Source organism: Lontra canadensis, unplaced genomic scaffold (assembly GCF_010015895.1).
Source record: "Lontra canadensis isolate GAN:19392208 unplaced genomic scaffold, GSC_riverotter_1.0 scaffold67, whole genome shotgun sequence".
Taxonomy (NCBI): domain Eukaryota; kingdom Metazoa; phylum Chordata; class Mammalia; order Carnivora; family Mustelidae; genus Lontra; species Lontra canadensis.
This window is the reverse complement of record NW_022631061.1, coordinates 7,557,582-7,578,173: the sequence shown is the minus strand read 5'-3', so window position 1 is coordinate 7,578,173 and position 20,592 is coordinate 7,557,582. Positions and strand designations below refer to the sequence as shown.

Genomic DNA, 20,592 nt, shown 5'->3' with positions numbered 1-20,592 from the left:
CTCTGGGGACTGGTTTCCCCATCACTCTTCTCTGCCCCCAGGAGGCTGGGCGCCCACCAGTCAGCGCTGTAGGAGAATAATGCGCTTTTGCTCAGCTCTACCCTTCAGAGAGAATGCCTTGGACTAGAAGCTTTAGCTGCGTAAGATCCAGAATTTGTTTTTCTCCAAGAGCTTTGATTTAGAAGCCCAGTTTCATGCCATGCTGGAGCTGGAAGTCTACACAGCGCCTCAAGCATCACCAGGGTCCTGAGTTTGGCCAGTGTCCACTGATTTGCTCCCCTGCCCCCTCTGCCATCCTTAGGAAGATGTCTCCCTGACTGAGGTCGCAGACCCCTTGGGAAGATACCCTTGGGCACTAAATTTCAAACTTTCTCCCCCGCAGCATGGCGGCTGGGCTGAGATAGTCCCACCGGGACCAGCAATCCACTGTAGCAGCCCGTCTTGGAGGGACAGGCATGAGAAAAGGAGGGTGAAAAACCCCTTAGGAGTTACTGTGAGGCCACCTTTTCCCCTCGCTGCCCCTCAGTCACCCCACTGCCACCAGTTTGACCATTTGTGGCATCTCTGCCAAATACAGAAAGTTCTCCATTACTTTCCTAGGCCTTACACCTCCAAAAACAGAAATAACCACTACTTACGGAGCATCAACTATATACAAAGCCCATATGATATTTCATGTAATTGTCATAGTGATCCCATAATATCAATATTGTCTCCATTTTATTTTATTTTTATTTTTTTTTAAGATTTTATTTATTTATTTGACAGAGATCACAAGTAGGCAGAGATGCAGGCAGAGAGAGAGAGAGAGAGGGAAGCAGACTCCCTGCTGATCAGAGAGCCTGATGTGGGACTCGATCCCAGGACCCTGAGATCATGACCTGAGCCGAAGGCAGCGGCTTAACCCACTGAGCCACCCAGGCGCCCCTATTGTCTCCATTTTAAAGCAAAGAACCCCTTAAGAAGTTAAATGCCCAGAGTTGCTCAGTTAGTAAGTACTTAGGAAGGCCAGGGTCCAAAACCCACACTTTTGACCACTCTGTTGTCGCCAACGAAGAGTCTCTCAGGAGAATGTAGCTTCGCTGGTCTAGAGTCACGCACACTGCATTTGTGTCCGTACAAAAATTAAACCAGGAAAGCCACTTGTTAAAGCAAAGGGTGCAAGTGTGTGTGTGTTTATATAATTTTATATTTCATTTATACTTTTACATATAGTAAGTCAACTCTTTCTAACTTTTTTTCCACTGTAGCAGAAAATCCCATTTTGAGCAGATTGCCATGCCCTTCCTATATGGGGTGTCTGGTGATCTGCCAGCATGCGTCATCTGTTGAGACTGGTGTGGCAGCCACGTGCCGTCTCTCCCAGCTCACACAGGGTTCACGAGGGCAGCTTAGCCCAACAGTCACTGGTCTTCCCACAGTGAAAATGTCTCATGTCTCCATCCAGAATTAATGTCTTTCCAGTTTGAATTGTGTTTATTTTGCATGAGTTTGTATCTTGGGTTTCATGGTACGAACCGCCCAAGTCTACACACCAGATTGCTCCACCAAGTTTTCGTATTCTGCTCCTGCTGAATGACAACGTGTGGCATGTGACCTCTCTCCCTGGAGGCATCATGAGACATTCTTTTAATATTTTCCAGAGGTCCAAGAAAATATGCAAGCTAAGCATGTTGTTAATGGCACATGTTGCTCGTGGGTACGTACCACCATATTTTGAAGGATACGTGTGTTTTAACGACCAAATAAACATGTCCCTCCTCTGTTAAGAAGCCGCCATCCCAGGGAAGGTCTTCCTACAACAAAGGACGCAATGGTAGTGTTGTGTAGGCTTTTTGTTCCATGGCCCCGTCCCAGCATATCCTTTGGTGGTGGCTGCTGGGTCCATTTCGATGTATGCCTCTTCCCCAGTAGCAATTTCTCTAGTGGCCTCAGGAGCCCCTAGGACATGGCAGAGGAAGTGGGGGTGAATGGAGACTTGCTCTATTCCGAAGCTGTTTTCTAGACTACTTGGGGCCCCAAAGAAAAAGAGAGTTGAAAAGCACTAGCGAGAGGTCAGAGCATGAGTAGAGGGCTCCCAATGAGGGGCCCTTCGTGTTCAGCTTTCCTGGTTCTTCATGGATTATTAAGCCAAGGGTCCCAGCAGCGCAGTTAGGAGCAGTGACAGTGTCTCCTGTGGTTCTTGGCCCCCTCTCCACCTGCACTGCTTTTCATCATTGCATCTTTTAGCAAAGTATGCAGCAGAATTGTATTAAAGTTCTACCTGCTCTTGATTCCCCTTTCCCTCCCTCCCCTATAAAACTGAGGATCTGCTCAAGGAAACCATTTGCTTAAGCAGTGAGTGTAGGTGGGCTCAAACCCATCCAAAGATCCAAATGAGCTGAGACTTCAGGGCCACAAAACCGGGTTGCATCTACATAGAAAGTCTCCAGAATTCTCAAAACCCTCCAAAACCTTGTACCTGTAATTTGAAGGCATTACCTTCTGAAGTGCGATTTGGAGGCTGAGTCAGTATGGAGCTGAGCTGGGTCTCAGCTAGCTGGCGGTGTTCTTCCTTCTTTCCTTCCTGAGGATGCCCTGGTGCCGGGCTTGTGCTCAAATTCAAATTCAAAATCAAACTCTACTCCAGAGATGTCCGAGGAGACAGTCTGGGAGCCCTCAATTCTCTGCTCTCCACAATGACCTCCTTAGGAAGAGGCTGAGATGGGCTTTATTATGAATGACTCTGTAGCAAACAAAGGCTGGTGTTTACTAACTCCCCTTTGTTGGGGGCTCCTAATTGCCATCATCCTCTGGCATCTCCACCACTCAGCCAACATGCTTGGAGCCCCTGCTAGTTCAGGCCTACCCTGGACTCATACGGGGCTACAGAGAGGGCCAAGACCCCAGTCCCTCTGCTTGAGAACCTACCCCATAATGGAAGCATTGCCATGAAATTCATCAAATGCTATGATGGGAATGCCTGGGAAGCTGTTTTTCCTCTTCCACATAATTTTTTTAGTACCTTGAAAACCTAGCAAACCCCTCATAACAGCAATAGTAAAAAGCACACTAGTCCCAGAACCCCAATCAATAAGCATTCTGCTACCTGCCTTCCCAGGGTAAGGGAGAAGGGTGGTCAGCATATTGGCCCTGGGCTGAGAATCACTAAGTTTAAACAGGAGAGCTTTCTCCAAGCCATTGTTGTTGTTTTGTTTTGTTTTCCCAGCACAAACATTAAAAATTGGATTTAGTTCAAATTGGTAAAATTTGGAAATTTCTGTCTTAATAGTTCAGGCTCTAACCTTGGTTCAAAGGTAATAGAAAGGGGACCTTACAAATTGAATTCCCATATAGGAGGGAAAGAAGCAAGCAAAGTTTGTCCCGCTGCTGCTGCCTTTGCCACGCCATTCAAGGCTCTGTGATTTCATGCAAGGTCATTTCAGGAACAAACAAGCAAATGGCCTGTAGTTTGACCAAAAATCCCAGTGTCTAGTATTCGCACCACAATAAGCTGTAGACTCGGTGGGAAAAAGGACCAGGTTTTGCTGACCTGTGTCTAAAATGCCCGAGTTTTTCTCGCCTCTGTAGCCACCAAAGAACCGTGCTCGTAACCACTTGCTGAATATTACACAGGTACAGTGGTCCTTAGAGTTAGGGCACGCAGGAAGGCAAATACTTTAACGTTTTATTTCATGCCAAGTGTTTTCATTTACCAACTTAAAGCAAGATATTAAACTTTCATTCTTATGGAATACATTTAGTACCAACACCTGTTTTCAGGCTTACTTTCCAGACTCGGCTGCTTTCCTATAAACATATACTTCCAATAATGAAGGCTTATATTATGACTTTATAGTCTGTCCTCAAGGAATCAAGAAAGAAAATTTACAGTATTAATTTTGGTGGTCCTCTACAGGACTCACTGTCTGATTAAAATATGGATCAGTTTAACTGAGTGGTGGATCCTATTATTTAAGGTTCTGGGTTCGGAACCCATAAAGTCCCTTTTCCTAGTAAATCCTGAGGCCGCTGCTGCCCAGCTTGCTTGCATTTTCCCTTCAGCCCGAGGCTCAGGACGTGACCTAGTTTGCCTGGTGTCCTGGGAGCCAAGGTACCCACTTGCTCCTTCGGAATTCTGCTCCTTGCCCATCTGGCTCACAGGGGGACTTGGCCTTCCCAGTCCCACGCCAGCCCTTTGCTTTGAGTCCTGTGATGTTACTTATTCCAGGGAAACAAGAGGATCAAATGGCAACATGGGGAATGACAAAACTAAGAAAGCCCCTTCTCTTCTCATCAACACCGTCCCATCATCTGTCCCCTTCGTTGGGGCCCGGAATAGAAGTGCCACCTCCACCCCAGCTCCTTGGTCCTGCCTGGGATCGCTGGCTTTGATCACAGTAGTCATTCCAATAGTCTAGTATTCTTGTCATCACCTGAAACGTTCTAAACCAGATGGGAAAGGGATCATGGATTTGAATCTCAGTTTTGTTTTATTTTGTTGTTTTTTTTTTTTTTTAGTGATGTGTGAAAAGCAGAATCCAGAAATTCTTCAGCGTTTAGTTTTCCTCTTGATTAAGGGTTTTCAGATTTGCAAACAAACTCTTGAGAAGCCTCTTCAGAAGAGACACTTAAAAGGACCCTGTATTCCTTCTCTGATGGGAAGGATCCCCTTGCGTGTGCCTGACTTCCCTCTCCCATCCATCCACACAGGGGCCTGGGAGTCTAGTGGGAGAAGTTTTAGCAAATGATGTGAATGGTGTCCAAAATGCCCTCAGGACACACTGCTAATACCTGCCCTCTTAATGTATGGGCAAATCACTCTTACTCTAAACACGTAACTAGGAAGTCTCCCCTTTGATTCTTCATACTGAAGATTTTAAAACCCTGTTTTAAACTTCCGTTCGTAATCAACCCCACTCCCACTGTATTCATTTGGATCTCTGAAGTTGGCTTTTGTCAACAGGTAAAAAGCTAAGCTGTTTTGGTTTCCCACCAGAAACGAAGTGGAAAGGCTTGTAAAATAGTTGTTTCTTAGGATTATTAAGTACACATCCTTTGACAATAGAGCTGTCCTTTTTGGCACTGCAGGATCTTGGAAATGTTAACACAAGTTAGGAAGCTATTTAAAGGTAGCTGTATGACTAACACTCCCTCCCACACCCCATCACAGAGGAAGGGCAGTGTTGGCTGGGCTGTATATGAACAGAGTCCTCAAAAACTCAAAAGAGTCCTGTTTTATTTTGTTTTTAAGACTTATTTATTTATTTGAGAGAGAGAGAGAAAGCATGCAGGTTGGATGAGCAGAGGGAGAGGGGGAGAGAGGGATCCTGAGGCAGACTCCCCACTGAGCATGACGCCTGACACGAGGCTTCATCCCAGGACCCCGAGATCATGATCTGAGCCAAAATCAAGGGTCGGACGCTTGACTGACTGAGCAACCCAGGCTCCCCAGTAGTGGTGGTTTTATTACAAGTATGGTAACATTAAACAGCTCAGGATGGGACACCTGGGTGGCTCAGTCGGTTAAGCATCTGCCTTCAGCTCAGGTCATGATCCCAGGGTTCTGGGATAGAGTCCTTGCATTGGGCTCCCAGTTCAGCAGGGAGCCTGTGTCTCCCTCTGCCCTTTCCCCTGCTCATGCTTGCTTTCTCTCTCTGTGTCTCTCTCTATGAAATAAATAAATGAAATCTTAAAAACAACAACAACAACAAAAAAACCCAGCTCGGGATGTTTCTATGCCAGCATAGGTGTTGTCCTTACACTTGGTCAGCCCTTTAAGGTTTACATATTTCTCTGAAAAAAGGAAAGAGTCTTATACAAAATATACCAGTTTGATACAAGGTCTAGGAGGTAAGAAATTAGTCCTTAACAAAATGACTCAACAGATTTGAAATTAAGTTTGTTTTTCACAAATAACTTTCTCGTTGCAGGTCAACGGCTAGGGAGTATGCTCTGAAAATCATCAAGAAAAGCAAATGTCGAGGCAAAGTATGTATAAGGCTTATTGTTGTGGAAATACAGTGTTGCGGGGGTGGGAGGTAGAAACACAGAGCTCAGTTCCCAAATAAACATAAATTTATCCTAGGACTTGCATTTTGATGGAATACAATGTTATATATTTAATGGAATATAACTTTATAAATATTCTTGGAATAAAAGTTAGGAGGAATGATTGCATGTTATTTCTGTTCCTTATTGTTGGTTTGCTTGTTTTACTTTCTTAATTTACTTTTGTGATCTGAGTTTCATTCCATCCTTCTATATGCAGTTTTAGTTCTACTGATAGGTCGTAAGCATCCTCTGAGGACCACTTTTGGTAATTCTAGGCTGAGTATCAGAATCTCAGACATACTCATTGTATTCTACCCAAACATAGCTCCTTTGATCCTCAGAAAACACAGCTGCACTCTTGGAGTTAGCTCCTCATGTGTTGTGATGTGTGTATTAATTAAGGTAACTTTTCGCTTAAACAGGAGCACATGATCCAGAATGAGGTGTCTATTTTAAGAAGAGTGAAACATCCCAATATTGTTCTTCTGATTGAAGAGATGGATGTGCCAACGGAACTGTATCTTGTCATGGAGTTAGTAAAGGTGTGTATCTTGGAAAAAGAATAAACCCACACAAGGCACCGTGCTTTCCTATCTGATAGAGGGAGCTGTTTCCTTTGTTTCCTTCCACCAAAGTTTAGTCTCTCCTTTCTGTGTATTGGCCTAACGATTAAGAGTATGAACACTAGAATGAGACTGCAAGCATTCAAGTCCCAGCCTAGACCATTATAGCTTTCTGACCTTGGGTATACCTCTCTGTACCTTAGTTTCCTCAAATGTAAAATGAGATGAATAATAGTACCTACCAGGAGTGTTATGGTGAAGATAAGATAAGAGGGATGACTTATACCATGTACTTTTTTTTTAAGGAAGGTGGAGAGGGGCAGAGAGAGGGGGAGAGGAAAAGAAGCAGACTTCCTGCTGAGCACAGCACCCAGTGTGGGGCCCGATCTCATAGCCCTGAGATCATGACCTGGGCCAAAATAGAGAGTTGGACGCTTTACTTGACTGAGCCACCCAGGCGCCCCCACTAATGTACTTTCTAATACAACAGAAGGTACTAGGTACCAATATGATCATTGTTTTTAATCATTGCTATAGAAATTGTGCCCTTTTTTGTGAACTACATCCAAAGGTATCATTCTTATTTAAAAAAAAAAAAAAAAGCTTTAAACTTTTACTCACCAATGTCAGAAAAATAGCACTAGAAAATACTCAGCTGCCTTTCAGTAGATGTTACAACCTTGTCCTGTCACATAAAATTATATCTGTATTTTATTAGATCATAGAATATAGATATATTGATAATGGCTGTATCGACGTGAAAGGTGACTCACCTATTCCTTCTCTTTTTATATTTAAAATTTTCAGTAACTAAATTTTCAGTAACTAAAAATTTCAGTAACTAAAAATTTAATATGTAGGATTCATGACGTGCTATTTTTCTCAAGCCTTTTTTCTATTATGTTAATCTAACTGAAGGTGTAACTAATTTCTACTTTAGTTGTAAAATGTCGTAAATTAGTCACACCACCCTCTGCATCAACTGTGTGCACCCGTCAGTGAGAGCCTCGGGCTCCAAACCGTGTTTGGAATCACACGCCCCAGCTGGTGGCAGGAATCAGCTCTGGGGAATGTGGCATTTCCTGCTGTAAAGATTTAAGACAAAATCAGCATGTAATAAACTAATCTGTTACTATATAGAAAAAAGTTCATTCGAGGATCCTTTAAGCTTTTATTCAGAGTTGTTTTACTTTAGATCTTTTGGCCTTTTTTTTTTTTAAGGTGCTTATTCATATTTACAAATGAAGCTTACTTTTTTCCTACTTCGTGTTAGGATTTGTTTCTTTTGGAGGAGTGGGACTTGTTTATAGTGACACAAAGGTATTGTCACCTTTGAGACCAAGGGAGGTAAATATGGAAAACTGTTACTTCAACAAAGAAAGATTGATTTCAATTATTCAGAAGATTTTCATATTGGTGCCTTATGGCCAAATAAAGTTTGGTAATTACCAATATTGTAAAATACACTTTCTCTAGCACCCAGGATAATATTTTTTACAGTGACTTTAATTTTGAGAGCAACAAATTCCCATCATTCCTGTTGCCTTTCTGTGTGCTGTTAAAAATTGATTAGTCTCCTTTTATTGGCTGATCTTTGAAGAGTGAAGACTAACTTAGATTTGAACCTGAGAAATGAAAGAGGCAAAGGCTTAAGAGTTCAGAACACATTGTGGTGGGAAAGCCTAGTCTGTCACTCATATGTGTAGCCAGGTGACAATAGCTAAGTTATCACTGGGAGGTCCTCGCTTCACTCAACAGCCTTTTGCAAATTCCCTCCGGGTGACCAAGAGAGCCTAACAAGGCCAGAGAATGTCCAGCTTCCGGACTCCTCCATTGTACCACCAGATCATACCCTCAAATCTGGCTGACCCAGAACTGCTTTGAGGCCAGCTCTGGAAGCACCCCAAGAAGTGAAGGCCAACCCCGGGCTTGACTTGAAAGGCTCCCACAGTGTTTGCCCCTGAGAAATGTAGCAGAGGTCATGCTTCTCAAGAGTCCAGTGGTGTCCACGGAGTGCCTGCAGCTATAGGATAAACAAGGCCTGTATTCTGGAAAACAGTGAAGTAGCAATAATTATGCATGAAATTCCGTAATTAATAAGAACAGGTCTCTGTATTGCCGCCTGCAGCTGTGTGCACATGCACATTACATACGTGTTCAGAGGAAGGCAGGCTTCGTGGGGGAGGCGGCCCTGCGGCCAGGCCCTCACCGATCAGCAGGGTCACGGGTCTAGCTAGTGGCAGGAGACGCAGTGAGACAGGTTGGCATGAAGGTGGGCACCGGGACATGGAAAGCCACGGGAAAGGAACGCCCGCTTCCTGAAGGGAGGAGCAAAAGGCCAACATCAGCGCGTTGGCTGGATGCTGTGAATAAAGAGACCGGAAGCAGCGTAGGTTCAGAGGCCGCCTGAGAACCAGCGAGGGCGAGCGCAGCCCAACCGCTTAGGCAGCAGATGGGGCGGACTGGCTGTGTACGCGGTTGGCTGCGTCGTTGGGGATGCGGGAGATGTGCGGTGCCAGGATGCCTGCAGCCGCCCTCCACGGCTAGGACGGCTGCGGTGTCGTGGCGGGGTCACCACCCACAGCTGCACCCCCGCCCCACTGCGCTGCGGTGCTGTTCATGGAGACCCCAGGGAAAATGCCGCCTCCAGGCGAGGCCCGCAAACAACCTGGAAACCCGCCTCTGGCAGCCTTGCCTTTGAGAGAAACAGCGGAGGACGCGTCCCTCGTGACTCACGTGTGTGTGTTCAGGCTGGGGACTGCGGAGGCCGAGCGGACCGCGGGAGACGCCTCCCGAGCGGAGGTGGTGCGGGGCCACGGAGGCCAGGCCTGCTAGTGAGATCTGGAAACTGCCACCCGCAAGGCCTATATTTTGCTCTTGCTATTTAAAAAACAAAAATGAAACCCCTCACATTAGGCAACAGACGAACACAATTGGCTCCCGTGCTCAGCTGTTTGGCGCATTGTGTGCAAGAATGATGCAAACGTTGTTAGTAAATCGTACCCCAATTTCTGAAAGAGTTTCCAATAAAGAGAACTAAAATTGGAGCCTAAAATTGTTCTGTTTCTCCAAATAACAAGAAGTTAGCCAGGAACAAGGGAAACAAAAGTTCAGATGAATAATGGTCCTAGAAAACTTCCTTTGAAATTTCTCCACCCTCCTCCCTCCTCTCTTTTCTCTCTCATCTTTGGAATGACAGTTTCTGGTCCTTTTCCCTGCTCCTTACAAAGAAGCACATTATTGGAAAAGAAAACACTGCACCCACTCCAAGAGAGCGCAATTTAGGGAATGAAGGGAACTGAGTGTGTGTGTGTGTGTGTGTGTGTGTGCGTGTGCGTGCGAACTTCATAAGGCAGCTGCACATTTTGTTAAGGGTGTGGTCTGCTGGATTACCTGTTTCTCATTTGGGGAGGCTTGGGATTACGAACTTTTGCTCACCGTTGGTATGAGGCGTGTCACACATGCCAGCAGGGCACCCCAGGGTCACCAGGCCTCTGCCCTGGAGACCTGGCTCCACCTCTCCTCCCCAGCTGGGGCCAAAGAGATGACTGCATGTCCGATGGCATCACAGCGGGGAGACAATCACCAGATGAAGGCTGTGGGCCTTCAAGGGGGAAGTGGCGGGGAGAGCCCTAGGAGCCCAGAGATGCTGCGCGCTTCTCTGTCTCCTTGAGAATGTGTCAGTTGCCTCTCCAGGCGGCCCCCCTGGACCATCTGCTAATTGCTGCTCCTCCGGCTGTTCTCTTCTCAGGGAGGAGACCTCTTTGACGCCATTACTTCAACCAACAAATACACGGAGCGAGATGCCAGCGGGATGCTGTACAACCTGGCCAGCGCCATCAAGTACCTGCATAGCCTGAACATCGTGCACCGGGACATCAAGCCAGAGAACCTCCTGGTAAGAGCGATTCGAACCTCACACGTCTTGAGTCCCAAGCACTCATGAGTGAATATGAATTTTATTGTTCCTTTCTTATTTTCTTTTCTTTCTTTTTTGAAAAGAAATATACTTTAAAGGCTACTTTCCAGTTGGACTGGAGTAGCTGGAAATGAACCTCAAGTGTATCCATAAGGGTTAATGTGCTGTTAGGAGGACTTGACTAATTATTAGCAAATAAGAACCAGAGACAGGGTTGGGGGAATAGAGCTTGGGAAATCTAGGGCTATGGGTAACACCCTAGGCTAGACCAAGATAGTCAGGAGGAACATTTATGTGTAGGTTTATTTCTCTACAGTACTTTGATGTCCAAAGTTTTTACTTGGGGGTGGGGGGGGGGGGGGGGGAAGCTCTCAGCCTCCCAAATGTACTTTCCAACAGTATGATCTAAAAGCTAAGACAATAAGTCATGAGTTTTAAAGACACCTGCCTTTCAACATAAAAATAATCATGATGAAGACAGATTTTAAAAATCAGGGACACCCCTATCCCCCTTTATGACTATTTATTTTGCTTTTCATGAACTCTGTGTCTCTGGGGGAAACACTTAGAGTTCTTTACGCAAACAAATGGGGATGCTTTCATAGTCCAGTTGTTAAGGGGACAGTACTGGAAAGAATTGAGGAGACAGGGACTGGGCATCGGGGAGCTGTCACTGGTGAATATGGGAGTCACATCAATTTTGCTGGCTATCCAGGCTGGAATTTTAATGAAATCTCTTCATTTTCTTCCCCCACTCCACCCTGCCCCAAGATGCTAGTTTTCTTTTACTATCATTACCCAGGCCTGAGAATCATGTATTATATATTACTGTTAGTTTGTCCATCTCTTCAGAAATCCAGGAATTGAGGATTCTCTTTCAAAGGCAGTACTTCTCCAAGGGTGGTCCAAAGATTCCCTGCTTCTCAACTATTCCCAGATGCCTGTTAAAAATGCAAATTTCTGAGCCTCCCTGCAGCCCTAGCAAATCAGAATCTGGTGACTGGTGACAGGGTACAGATCTTCCTTGAAACAAGCTCCTCCACATGACCCAAATGAGCATTCAGGTCTAGAAGCAGATGAGCAAGCCAACTCCCCCACCACAAGAAGGGCTGATGAGGTCTGCTAAGATGGCGACCCACCCATGTGCTTGCCCTGAGTGCTTTTACACTCATGATCTCATTTAATCCTCACAACAATGGGATAGGTTCTATTACCATCCCATTTTACAGGTAAGGAAACTGAGTGCCTACAAGTTAAAGACCTATGGCTACGTAAAGCCATTATAACTCATATGTGGAAGAACTAAGATTTCAACCTAGCTGTGTTCTACTTCAGAGCCCCAAATTTTAACCACTAGATGACATGAAGCTGTGCATTAGGGAGGTTTATTGTGGGCTGGCTCTGTGCCAGGTTGTGACAGGGAACAGAGAGACCAATGCCTTCATGGAGTTGACATTCAAGTAGGAAAAATAGGCATTCAGGAAATAAATACGCAAGCCGTTAGTTCGCTGTAATTATGTTCGTAAACTTGCAGCTACTGGCTAATGAAGGCAGTCGAGGTCAAGCGATGGATCTCTGACTTAATTGCCCCTCAAATTCCACATCTCTGCAGTAGCCCAAACATTCTCTTCTGCATAGTTGCCTCCGTAACCTGCAGCAATTTTCTCTTGTCTGCATTCATTATTCCTGTGTCCTGAATTATGTAGGATTGTCTCGTGGGAACAGACTCACAATTGGCCTTTGTTTCAAAACTTCTCTAAACCCCCAAAATTCAGTGATTGAAAATTAAACTTTCGTTCCCCCCCCCACCCTTTACAGTCTGGTTTTGCATGACATCGTCCACTTATTTCTTACTGGAGCGTGGTCTGTTTCTGTAAATCCCACACATGATTACTTAGCAATGTAGTTTTTCTAAAATTACAATTTTTTTTTACAAAGTGCTGGACACTTTGAAAATATTGTGCTCATTCTAACATATTTTACTTTCTTATCCAGAAAGAAAAAAACTTCACTCTTTTTTTTTCCTTTCTCTTCTAATGTGAGAATGTGAAACACACGCACACTATTAAAGGCATTTACAATATTGGTTTAAAAAGTATATATGAACTAAAGTAATTCTGCTTCTCCAGTATAGTCATTTTTACTCTCAGGAAGTATTAAGAGTTGGTGAGCTTTGCAGGGATCAATCTATTATAGTATAAAATAAGTAGAAGAATAGAAGAACGTGAACAGAATTAGGATGACATTACTAATTGAACTTGAGACTTTCTGTTGAACTTTATGTGGAAATAAGAGAGAATCGTCATGGGAAGCACATTCACATCCCAAGGATTTATAGTCAGATGGACCAAAGTTCAAAACCAAGTGCTTCACTCTTCCAGTGGCTGGTCTTATGACCTTGAACAAGTTTCTTAACTCCTTTGAGTCTCCTTTAGGGGGATTTTATGAAGATAAAGAGATAACAAGGAACTATTAGCTTCCCACCTTTTTATTCCCTTTTATTTGTAATAAAAATTAAATTATTCCTAAAAATAAAACTGTTTCACAACAAATTATGTTGTAAAAATCATCTTGCATCTTTGACATTGCTTTTAAAATTTTACTGTTCACCCATGCATGGATTTGACATCTCCTCACAAAATGTAGAGCCGGAGACTATTTTTAAAAAATGCTATGACAAATTTCATGTAAAGATTTCAAGTCCATTTTCTTACTACCAAATAAATAAATTTACCAAATAAATAAAAAAGCCTCACTACACACTTTGCATTACTCTTTTATTAAGACACCTCAAAAAAGCCTAAGTTGTTGGATTGCTAATAAGATTTTTGCCAGTTAAGTGTTGTTTGTTACAGCTAGCAAAGTATTATTTCTAAATGTCTAATTCAGCTATAAATTCCATTTTATGTAGTATCATATATGTAGAACTTCAGAATTTTTTATTTTTAATTCTTATAGAACTATATAAAAATATTGTAGCTGGCCTTAAGGAGCTATATAGATCTATTGAAGTCTAAGTATTTGTCAGGTCAAGGTCTTTTAATGAGAAAACATGATTTATAGTGATGTCCAGCCACATTTGGTGCAAAAACTGGGAATTGACCCAATATAAATACCCGCTATAATTTTATTATTGTATCACTTATAAGTTTTTGTCTGGTTTGTTTTGTGGTTTTTTTGGTCACAAGTTATGCCAGTGACCTTACATGGTTCTTTCTGCTTTGTCAGGCCTGGAGCTTAATGATCATACGGATGAGTGGCCAGTGGGATGAGAGGGTGGGTGAGATGAAAGAGTGAGTGAATGAGTGACACTTCTCCACAGACTAGAGGACAGACCCATCATGACAAGGTCCAAGCCATTCTTCAACTCATCCATTACACGGAGGGTTCACATGGGCCTTAATCTAAATGCCACTGACTGGGGGAAGTGAAGTGTTTCCCCAGCTGTGCTTACACCCAGGACCTGTGTGTGTGTGTGGTGGTGGTGGTGGTGGTGGTATATAACTAAAAGAGACTTTTTGTTTTTTAAAAAACAAAACCACCAAAACCGTCCTACTGAGATCAACCACCTTTTTTTGGACCATCAGTTTGCAGCAGTCACCACTAGATGGCAAGCTTGCACCCTTGGCAGGAAAAATTATCAGAAGCATCCTGAGTTTTCTCCTAAGGAGCTGGGAGGGTCTTTTAAAATGTATACGCAGGTGCCACCTCCTTAGGAAAGTTAAAGTATTTACTGGCAAAAATATAACTTGCATCACTAGTTTTTATTAGATTCTAGAAATAAACAGTAATTTTCTTTTATATCAAAGTTTATGTTCAAAAAACTTTTTCCTTCTACACTCCCCAATACTCTCTGGGAGAAAACAGTTTCTCAGAGAATCTGCCTGTCTTGGTCAGAAATTTTCTTTTAGAAACTTTCTGTCCAGGTGTTTGTACCTGCTCCTGACTGCCCATCAAAATGGCATGCCTAGCACAAAACCCTCATTTTCACTAAATGGATTGTACGTGGCAATAAGATATCGTGTTCTCTCCAAGTGATGACCGTGCATAACCTAGGGATGATGTGCTCCAGCTCCTCTTGGTTTCCAGATCAAGCCAGCCCCAAGCCCATGAGATGGCAGATTTCCTTCAGCCATTAATCTCCAAATAAATCCATTTTGTGGCGAAGTAGCTAAGTACACTGGTACACAAGGCAAGTGCCACAGATAGACTGCATCTAGAAGTCATAGGCAGAAGCACAGTTGAGTAGATCTATAGTCGGTCCACTTATGATCTTATGGTCTTATGATCTCGAGCCAGCAGAGTGTTGATTAATGGTTGGGGGACCTAGAAGAAGTGAACCAAGGACCCTCAGGATTCTGTCACTGGCCCAACCCCAATCAGCACTAGTGATGTGAAATGAAGATGTATTATAGCAAATGACAGACTTGAGAACCAAAAGTATCTTTGGCTCTGTGATGGTCCAAAATCAGTAAGATGAAATTTGACAAGAGAGACATATAAATCCCAATGGACTAAGTGGTTTTGGTGTAGTTGTTTTAATGACCATTGTAGAAAAGCAGTAATGGAAAACTTGGCCAGACCATGTCAAAGGCTATTAGCTGAGCATAAGTTCAGGGTGAGCCTTAGTGGGATATAACTGCTAAAGAAGTACCCCTAGATTCCTTTCCCTGGAAGAGTGTTGCCATCAAGAGGGTCCTCTGCCTTGCTCACACCAGTTACCACTATGCGGAGGAATGTGAGCACGTCATGTCAGAGGCCTGGAGTTTAGCCCGCAGAAGGGAAGGAGAAAATGGAGCATGGAGGCTCTGGTCAAATATATGAAACACTGCCAGATGGGAAATGGGAAACCTTTTCTGTGCTGTATTGAACTCCAACTAAAGAGAAGACATTCGTGGATGAGAGATTCGAGGTTGATGTTTAAGAAAAAACTTTCAAACAGTTGTACCTGTTTGCAAATTAAATGGCCTTTATTATATATATAGCTTGTGGTCATTGAAAATGTCTAAGCAGAAACTGAATCATTATTTTTTATAGGTGTTTAGGGAAAAAACTCCTCTCTGAATTTGGATAAAATTAAGGGGAAATAGAAGAAAAACACCACTTTCCCAAGACATTATTTAGTATAGTAATATACCAGTTACTTTACTGGCACCTTTGCTGAGGGACCCTCTTCCAAAAACCTGTGATTGCACATGGGAGAATCAGGAAAGTGTAGTGTGTTATCTTGTTTGGCCTGGGTATGTCTGTCCAATATTCATCCCTTTTGTCATTAAGGACTGAAATAATATCACTCATCTCATTTAAGATGACATGGTCTTATTGGACTAGCAAAGATTAAAAAATAATAGCATATAGTGTTGGAAAAGTTATTAGGATACCAGTCATCTTCTATGTGTTGGTGCAAGAGTAACTTTGCAGAAACTTTCTGAAAGGTACTTTGGTAATAAATAAGGAAATCTTAAATACTATGAGTATCCTATGGCCAAGTAATTCTACTTCTGGAAATGTCACTTACAAAGAAAAAATCAAATCTGTATACATATATAGGGATATTCATCTCAGTAGTTTTTAGTACGAAAAAAATGTTCATCTCAGTAGTTTTTAGTATGAAAAAATATACATACATATATATGAAAACTTATGTCAGGGTACTAATTAGTTAAATAATGGCATGATGAGTGGGGAGGAGGACATACTGGTTAAAATCTTGGACTTGGACTTACATAAGCTTAAGTTCTGGCTCTGCCACTTAGTAGCTGTGCAACATTGGACAACAGTGCAACATCTCTGAGACTCCATTTTCTCATCTACAGAATATCAGTAAGGTGATTTAATAGGTTGTTGTGAAGATCCACTAGGATAATGAGCATGAACTCCTCAACAGGAAGCCTGATATATCCCGTGTGCTCAGTAAATAGCAGCCGTAGTCGGGATTATTATGACTCTGCATCCATACAGTAGAATATCCAGTAGCCACTGAAAATCGTGATGCAGATACACGTCTTCACTCATGATATATTGTCCTGTGGAAAAAGAAAAGCAGGAGAGAGAGGTAAAGAAAGGGCTAGAAGTTCATACCCCAAAATGTTAGCGATGGTTATTTCTAGGTGTCAAGAATATGGGTGGGCTTAATTCCTTTCCCTCTATAATTATGTCTTTTCTAATTTTTCTACAGTGACATGTTGGATATTACTTGTGTGACAAAAATATAAGTTTTAAAAATGGCAATGACATTGAGTTCCCATAGTTTTCGCCAAAGGCTAGTATGTGCAATGGCTCCCAGATTCCGGAACGTGCCTGTTTGCGTGGGTCTCATTGCAGCTGCGTAGACCTCCTCTTTAGATAGTTTCATGACTATTTTAAAGTGAGGATGAGAATCAGGTTTCCTGGAGTTCCCGCTCATCCTCCATCTTCCCAGATCTCTCTAGAGTAATATTTTGAAAGCTATTTTATTTTTCCCTCTGATATTGTTACTCCTGACTTGGGCTATACAATGTTGACTCTTCTTACTTCATTTAACCTTTGATTTCACAAAGATTTTACACCTGGGTACAAAGTGGGTTTGTTTTTTTAGGAATTTTTTTTTTTCTCAGGAGATTTCATTTTAAAGTATGTGGACCCTAACATGCATTTTGTAAAATAATTTTCTGCATTAATGTTGTTTTGCTTCACTTCTTAAAGAGTAAAGATTTAAATTTAATTCATTTTCCTTAGAAAGGACTATAAAGACCATATACCATGGCCGGAGGAAGATCAATGTCTTTTTAAAGGGATACCATAGTTGCGAAAAAGTCAATTGACTTTTTTTCATGGCTTTGTCAATTTCATGCCACTTTTGTTCAGTTCTGTTCAATTTGGTGAAATTATTTTTTAGTACTTATTGAGCTCCTCTGTGAAAAATATTTCTGTGGATATTAATGATTCATTAGCCAGTATTTCAACAGGGTTATCCTTGAATTCACAGCAACATTGAGAATTATGTTTGTTCCAACACATCTGTTATATTAGTCAGCTTTTAGTTCTCTATTATGGGAATCTCAGAAACCATTTGCTTGGGTTCAGGTTATCTGTGAATTTTCATATTATTTTATGGCCACCAGCTGCATTTTATGACTATATATTAAATCTTTTATTTTTTCAAATAACTTTTCCAAATGGTCTCAGTTTCTAATCCAGAGGAAATCAGGCCTATGCCCAGATATCTACTGTTCAGCAAGTTACAGCTACTGCAAAACCCCAAATAAACGAAAAAGAAACAAAAAGAAAACTCTTGCTCAAAAAGGAAAAACCCTGTGTAAAATGCCAGTGTGCCAAAAACTTCATACCTGACCTTTCCCTATATCTGTTCTTGGTGGGACATGCCTTCAGCTTTTAATTGGAAACTTTTTCATAATTGTTGCCATTTAACACATTTAGTCTGTCAAATCACGGGATGTCTTTATAGCCATATAATAAACCCTAGAGAACAACTTCTCTGACTGTAGCCATCTGCAATGATCACAAGAGTAGCTTACAAAATACTGACAATCTTTATGGTAATAGGATACATATGGCAGGCCACAATTACGTGTAGCTGCATTCAATTAGTGTTGTACAATTACACAGTTTTATTGCTTAGTTAAAACAGTGAAAGCACTACATACTGGTAATTTGCACTAATCCCCGTCTCTTTAATAGCCCCTCAGTGTTTAAAATGTGGGGTAACATCTATAGTATTTAAGGGGCTTGGGATGAACATTAAATTATATCTCATGTTGTGAATAGTCATTGATTGACAATCAGTGGACTCCCACCTCACCTGTGGGTCCTGTTTTATGGAGGCTTTAAAATACAGTTATTGCAAAAAGCACTTTTTTTTTTTTTAACACCGGAACCCCACTTGCTGGATCGGGTTGCCAAAGCCTGTGCTTGCAGCCTGTTAAATGTCCCTCCTGGAAGATGGTCAGGACAGGGGGACAGCCAGAGGAACAGAGTCAGAATTGATTCAGGGGCGGTATAAGCCAAGGACTCCATATTTTAAATGTGAACTTGTTAGAGGCTTTTCCCATTCCTAACTTTTAATTAAAAACTTAGTTCAAAGTAAATTTATAGCTGCCATTTGGGAAAATACTTTCTGGAGATGGTTTTGTGAGTGAGTGAGTATGTGTGTGTGTGTGTGTGTACATACACACGTGTGTTTGAAACAGATGTATGTAGTAATCTGTGGTTTTACCAGAATTTTAATTACATTTTTCAGTGGCCCTCCTCGTGCCCCTCTGTAAGTGGCTTGGTAAGAGAGAAGGCTGAGCCCAGCTTGGGTTGGCCCAAGGGCTAACAGGGAACCCCAGTTGTGAGGCGGGCTGATTATACTGCTTGGGCAAGGTGCGCTCCCATCGGAGGTGAGGATACTCTGGAGTATGTTCTTCTGTATCCTTCTCCCAAAGTGTTGACAGAGAAAAACCCAGAGCAACCTTGTTTCCTGCCCTGCCTGACAGTTAGTAAGTTAAACAGAATTCCAATCGAGAGTTCTAGACATACATTCACCTGCAAAAACATTTTGCTGGAGCATTGCGAACATAGTGGTGTCTAGAAGTGTTTTCAGTTACGTGGATCAGGCCTTTGTCTCTCGTTCTTATTGCCTGTCATAAGCATCACATTAACCTCTTTATGTCCATGAAAATTCTGTGTGCTTTTTCAAAGCAGAGGAGGGGGACATGGTGGAAGTGATAAAGATAAACAGAGCATTAAGATGATGGATTCTGTGTGTTTTATTTAAATGTTGTTGGTTTATTTGAAAGAATTATTACTTTTATGTAATCCTAATTTTCATTATTTTAGTTAAGATTTTTTTGGTGCTTTTTTTCCCCTTAGGAATAGAAACTTTGAACTTTATTGCTCAGTATATTAAATGTAACTGGCATATGGCTGTCTGGGAGGTAGAATTCCTAGTCAAATGTAGATGCTCAAAAATAAAACCTTTGCTAAAGGAGAATTACATGGTCATTTTAAGAACCAAAATGGGACTTACGACTCCATCTGCCAACATCGCTTTTCTTCCAACTTTTGCACTAAGTTAGGTGATCATAGATACTATGTTTAGAGGAAAACCACAGAATTCCTGCATAAATGGAGTTGTGTAAATTGAAATCTACACCACCTCCGAAAACAGGCACCGTGGATGTTTGGACCTGTCAGAACATCAAAACCGGAGATGATTTTACATTTTAGGAAATAACAAATGGAATTAAAGTAACAAAATGGAATTAAGGAAGTAAACAATTCTGCTCTGTCTGGGAAATAAGCTAGATGATCTAATAGATGTTTCCATCTCGGGTTTCTGTTCATGAAAAACATTTGCTTGTCACCTGGATGACCAGAATCGCTGAGGTGATAAGACTATGATTTAGGGATTTCTTTTGCCCGTGAACGCATAGCCTGGGAATGACATACATTGGGCTTTGCAGCTCCAACACCTCAGTTGCTTGGGCTGATGGGCTGGAGAGCTGCTTTCTTAAAGGAGGGAGGACCCTGTCCATCCCAGATGACAGCTGGGCAAAGCCACACCTACGAGGGACACATGGCCGTTTTTGCCCTAACAGCCTATGCGCAGGTGACCCCGCCAGCCTCCGGACACCTGCCCGAGGGCTCAGACTAGATGGTGGTCAAGCCCTTAAGGAGAAGACTCCATGCTCTGAGTGTGGAGAAAATGTAAAAGGATATTTTCTGCCCAGAAAAGACCCGGTCTCTCCAGAAGGGAAGCTCGAACTCCCTGCCTCTGCCAAAACAGTTAGATGCAAATGATCGATGCTGATGCTGAAGCTTAGCCAGCCAAACATCTGCACTTTAAACTGCAGGAAAAGGAGAAGTTAATCTACTTTCTCCAAAGAAAGGGAGACGTGGTGTGTGAGAGGTCGTGGGGCTCCTGATGTGTGGAGATGCGTCTTGCTGTGAGAGAGGTTCCGACCACTGTATCACATACACGCGATCACAAGGAGGCAACAGAAGAACATGCAGGCTTCTCCTTGCTGGATGAATTATTTTGATGTACACGGAAAACTTCACCGTGTCCTCCAGGCATCTCCTGCGCCTTTGCTG

At 42.5% G+C, this 20,592-nt stretch overlaps 1 protein-coding gene across 4 annotated transcripts in view; it reads left to right on the top strand.

Annotated features, from left to right (window-relative positions):
- DCLK1 (doublecortin like kinase 1) overlaps positions 1–20,592 on the top strand; it is a 342,607-nt gene that overhangs the window by 285,484 nt on the left and 36,531 nt on the right. For all 4 annotated transcript variants that reach the window (XM_032880060.1, XM_032880062.1, XM_032880059.1 and 1 more), the window contains exons 9-11: positions 5,913–5,970; positions 6,456–6,575; positions 10,348–10,494. In XM_032880060.1, coding sequence (XP_032735951.1) covers positions 5,913–5,970; positions 6,456–6,575; positions 10,348–10,494 — 325 coding nt within the window. The remainder of the gene's footprint in view (positions 1–5,912; positions 5,971–6,455; positions 6,576–10,347; positions 10,495–20,592) is intronic.